The sequence below is a fragment of the Lycium ferocissimum genome, chromosome 10 (genome assembly GCF_029784015.1).
Source record: "Lycium ferocissimum isolate CSIRO_LF1 chromosome 10, AGI_CSIRO_Lferr_CH_V1, whole genome shotgun sequence".
Taxonomy (NCBI): domain Eukaryota; kingdom Viridiplantae; phylum Streptophyta; class Magnoliopsida; order Solanales; family Solanaceae; genus Lycium; species Lycium ferocissimum.
This window is the reverse complement of record NC_081351.1, coordinates 32254597-32259733: the sequence shown is the minus strand read 5'-3', so window position 1 is coordinate 32259733 and position 5137 is coordinate 32254597. Positions and strand designations below refer to the sequence as shown.

General features: G+C 43.7%; 1 protein-coding gene across 1 annotated transcript; it reads right to left on the bottom strand.

The window, feature by feature from the left end:
* Positions 1-293: 293 nt before the first annotated feature.
* On the bottom strand, positions 294-857 carry LOC132034805 (uncharacterized). The gene has a single exon (XM_059425158.1). It carries the CDS (start codon positions 855-857, stop codon positions 294-296), a length of 564 nt encoding a protein of 187 aa, XP_059281141.1.
* Positions 858-5137: the final 4280 nt, after the last annotated feature.

The following is a 5137-nucleotide window of genomic DNA, read 5'->3' as shown; positions in this document are numbered from 1 at the left end:
CTTTCTCCTTCTCAAAGTTTCTTGAATTTTCTTGGTGAATTGAGAAATAAGATGACCAAGTCATCTTTTTAATAACACAACATAGCCAACCGTACGGCTTGGCCATGGCCCACCCTAAGGTGGCCGGCCACATGGACTTTATTTTTATTCTTTTTTTTTTTTTTTTTTGGTTTCATGAATTAATTTCCTTTCCAAAATTAGAATGTTTTCCAAAATGAACTTGACCCAAATGATTCTTTAATATTTCCATGCCAATAAAATCATGCACAACTTATTCTTTTAAGACGACAAATCTACTTCGCATCTCGGAATGGTCTAGTCCCCAACTTATCGTAATTGACCCGAATTATCCCAACGTGCGAAATACGGGATATAACAGTAACCCTCCGGGATTTCCACCGCTCAGACTCGACCAAAATCGTAGTACGAGCCTCGGCGGCCTCTATGTCCTTAAGAGACTCTTCTAAGTCGGCCTCGATTTTTTCTAATTTAGCCTCTAGTTTGGACCTCTCTTCGAGAAGAACTCTTTGAATTTGGTTAGCCGACTCAAGCTCGGCCTGAAGCACATCATTGGCCTCGGCTGCCTCCTCGAACTTGCTCTTGAGCTCGTCACTAATCCGAGCTCGAGCCTCGATTTTCTGTTCAACTACTCTCAACTTCTCCTTGTCTTTAGCATTCTCGGATTCAAGCTGCTGATACCTTTCTGTCATCTTCACGATATCGGCCTTGACCGAATCAAGTTCACTTCGAAGTTGAGAAATAGTGGCCTCGAGTTCACCGAGCCTTGAAATGAAACAAACATTTTCCTCATTGAGGCCGGCATTATCCGCTTCAAGGAGCCGGTTCTTTTCAACCATATTGGCCAACTCGGCCTTCAAGCAAAGATTTTCGGCCTTTTTCGCCTCGAGCTCGGGTTGAAGGTTGGAAAGAGTAGCGGCCCGGCTCAATTGGTCTTCTTTTTCCTACAGGAGGAGTTGGTACTTTTTCGTTTCTCGACCCTGGGTATCCAGCTGGCCCTTCAAGTCATCAACCTCGTGTTGGGCTCAAACAAAGCCCTCATTAACGAGCACAACACTCTGTAGAAGAAAGAACGAAATCATATTCAGGAATTGAATAAACGAAGTTGAAAATCGCACATCAATATTATGTAAGGATGAACGTAGAATTTACCCAGTTTCCTGCATGCATCCCTTCGTTAATAAGGCACTGCCAAGGAACCCTGACCATCTTCTCCTTGTCAGAATCTGAAATAAGGGGCCTTAGATAAGCAATCCCCCGCAGACGGGATAAAAAACTACGATCCTCAGGGATGGTGATCACCGCCCGACTTCGTCCTCCCCGCCCACACTAGGGCCGGGAAAATACCCTCGCATCGTTCCTCGCACCCGTTTTCGTGGACCGGCTAGCCGCTCTCGGTGACCGAAGGAATGGGAAGATGACGATCCCGGCCCTCCCCCCGTTCTTGAGGGTATCCGAGAACATGTCATTGAGGTTATCAAACCCTTGCGGGGAAGGGCAGAGAAGCGAAACGACTCGGCTGACCTCGGTAGGGGCAGGTGCCTCGGATGTAGTAGCTTGGTCACCACCGGGCGGTGGGCTGGTATCCATTGTAGCCTCAGTATCGGGGGTCGACTCTGCTCTTTGTTCGGCCTTAATATCCGAAATGGTCCGGATCTTCTAGGCCTCTTCAAGGGAGCCTCTTCGGGCGAAGCATCACCTGAAAGATCGATGATTCAATCGACCTCGGAAGCCGAAAAAAGAACTTCTTCTTCCCCGCCGTGCGGGCGGAATGGAAGATCCTTTCCCGGTGTAGGTAAGGGCGTAATGATAGTCTCCTCCTCCCGGAACGAGGCGACGGAGGGGCCCTCACCAACCCTTCGAGAAGAACATTGGGGTTTCCGATTCATCCTCGGGGTCGGAACAACGCTCCTTGCCCTTTTTTGGTTTCTCGCCCTTTGGGGGCTTTCTGTCTCTGGCGGGCTGCGTGAATGAGCGGACCACCCTCGTACGTATCGGAATTCAAAGGCGGGGCGCAGGCCGGCCGTTGATTAGTCTTGCTCCCGTCGAGCCCTTGGGCAAGCCTGAATACCCAAGGAATTATAAAAGGAAAAGGAAAATAGGAGAATGCAGTAAATACCGAATCAAGCAGAAGATTACCGTGATTTAGGGCTACCTATCGGCCACGCGACAGGTCCCCCCTTGTCCGTTTTTCATGAGAGTATTGGCTAAGGATTGCTCCAACCCGCTCGGTAAGGTTCCGGACAGCTGAAGGTATCCATGCCTCGGCTAAAAAAAAAAAAAAAAAAAAAAGGGGAGAAAGAAATCACTTATGTAAAGGAGCAAATCTTGGCAAAGCGTGGAGGAAGAATAGTTATAGAAGGGAGAACAGAGAAACCTACGTCTATCGTTCCACTTCTCCGGGAAGGGCATGTGATCGACTGGAATAATGTCCACCGTCCTTACCCGGACATAACGTTCCAACCATCCTCAATCTCTATCCTCATCGAGTTTGGAAAAGATCGGGTTTCGACCTCGTTTGGTAATCTTTATCACGCCCGCGGAAGATTCTCGGAGAATACAATCGGATGAAGTGCGCCAATGTGAATTCCCTGTTGACGTTATTTGCCAATAAGCGGAGGCAGGCCACGGTCCTCCAGATAATAGAGTTTGAGCGTGAACAGATACGTGTAAACGTATAGGAAACCTTCTCTGTGATCGGTAATGGACTCGTCGGGCCCGTGGGCGAACACTTGCACCGGATGCTTATCTCATCCACATTCTTCCCGGACCCGAGGTAGAAGATCCTACGTAATAGACGAAGGGTATCGCCTTACGTCGTAACCCCTATCCGCGACTGGAGATGGTTTCTCGATGTCAAATTCATGGTTGTAATTGGGCTTGGATGGTGTTATGTCCAGGGCAATCGATTCCACGAAGGTTTTACCTTTGCGCTGTGAAACAGGCTTGGCTCCCTGAGAAGAAACCGAGGGACGTCCTGGGAAGTAGATTCGGTGTTGGCAGACATTTTGAACATATGAAAATTTAGGAATTTGAAGTGGCAGATGGAAAGTTCAAGAACGAAACAAATGGAAGAAATATTAGGATGGAAGAGGCAGTTGAAAGATGCAAAATAGCAAATGAAAGAGTTGGCAAAGATGCTCTTACGATCAAAGTAACAAATGGAGAAGTTGGCAAATTGGCTTTTTACGATCAAGAGAGCAAGAAATAAAGAAGCAGAGAATGAGGAATGGAGAAGTGAAAATGAAAAAGTGAAACGGCAAAGGGCCTTATATAGGCGCTATACTGTAGCGGTTACAAATAACGGCCAATCGAGAAGAGACACGTGTCCCACAATTAATGAGACGTGATATGAAGCGACGTGGGTTAAGGCGGTTCCCGAGGTCGACCATTCGGGACGAGACACATGGCCGATGTCAGAAGGACGTGACATAACTGTTTCTGCCAAATTTGTAGATAAGAACGGAGCTTATGGAACCACCGGTTTTGGGACTTATCCACTTCCCGTTACTCCGGTTAAACTCCAATCCGGAAAATGTGGGGACTATCTGTATACGGTAAAAATCGGATCAATATTTGACCGGTTAACTCGGAGCTGAGGGATGACCAAATGAGTACGAGCATGTTCGGTTTTCTCTTCATACCAAGGTACCGTGTCGGATGCAATTGACCCAGGACAGGGAAAGCATGTCTGTTTTTTTGGGTACGCCAATCCAAGGTCATGTGTCCGTTGGTCCGGTTAGCTAGTCCAAGATCATCGTGCCCGTTGGTCCGGTTAGCCGGTCCAAAGATCATCGTGGCCGTTTGTCCGGATAGCGATTCTCAGCCGCCACGCGTCAGAAACCGTTCTGTCATTTTGTACTGACAAACATACGGGTATCAGACCGTACAGTCCTACCTTATCCTTTTAAGGTTTCTTTATTCATAAGGGCTTTTGTATTGTATTCAAAGCCCATGAGGCATACCTATAAATAAGGGATATTTTCCCACTTTTTGGGGTTAATTTTTCAGATCTAGAACATTGGAATAGAAAATATATTGAAGCTCTCTCTCTATCTCTGGTTTTAATCCGAATCTTTAGTGTTCTTTAGCTTTATTCATCCATTCAACAAAGTACATTGTCTAATATATATATATATTTAGCTTAAATCACCAATCTCAATATACTTATTCACGGCATTAGCACATACATATCTATATATTATAACAAACAAATCTATACACATTTCTCACTTACAAATTCAATTGTTACCGAAATTCGGGGTATACAAAAACAACATCAACCCGAGATTTATAGCTACTTTCTAATTGTAAACCTTAAAAGTTCACGCCCGTTTACATACCCAATTGAGAAGATTTTGATTTTAGAGATTGACTTGCATCGAAATGTTGCTCCGTCGGCGAAGATTTGTGTAATGCAAAGGTTCAATTTCAGACTAATAACTTGATCAAGAACAGAAAAAAAAAAAAAAAAAAAACTACTACATGAAGAAGTAGTTGATGGGCTGAGTGTGCTAAAATCGAAAGGGAGAAGAAAAACTTAGGGTGAGGATTGGGATTTTTTTTTTCCTTAATTATTTTTTGTTTTTTTCTTTCTTTCCTTTTTAAAATATTTATATTTTAAATTAAAATTATCACATTCACGCTCTTATAGCCTGTTTGGATGAGCTTAAAAAAAGCAGCTTATAAGCTGAAAACAACTTATAAGTAAAAAAAAAAAAAAAAAAAGTTGGGGTAGGCTATAACTTATAAGTTGCTAACTTATTTTTTTGGCTTATAACTTATAAGCTGCTTTAGGTAAGTTAAGCCAAACGGGCCCAATTATTTTTTTGGGCTTATTTTAAGCACAAAATGGCTTTTTCATTTCCAACTAAAAACCCAAAAAAATAAAATAAATTATAAGCTATTTTCAAGACTTATAAAAGCTTGATCCAAACGGGCTCTTAATATGCGTGAATCTCACACACTTTTTCCAACTCAACATGATTAATGTCACATGTGCTTGGTCAACGGTCAGAGGCATTTAAAATGTTCAATTTTAAAAGGTAGAAGGATTTAGTTGTCAAACTCTTAAGTACAAAGACCGAGATGACAAAAATAGACAAGTACAGGGGCTTAT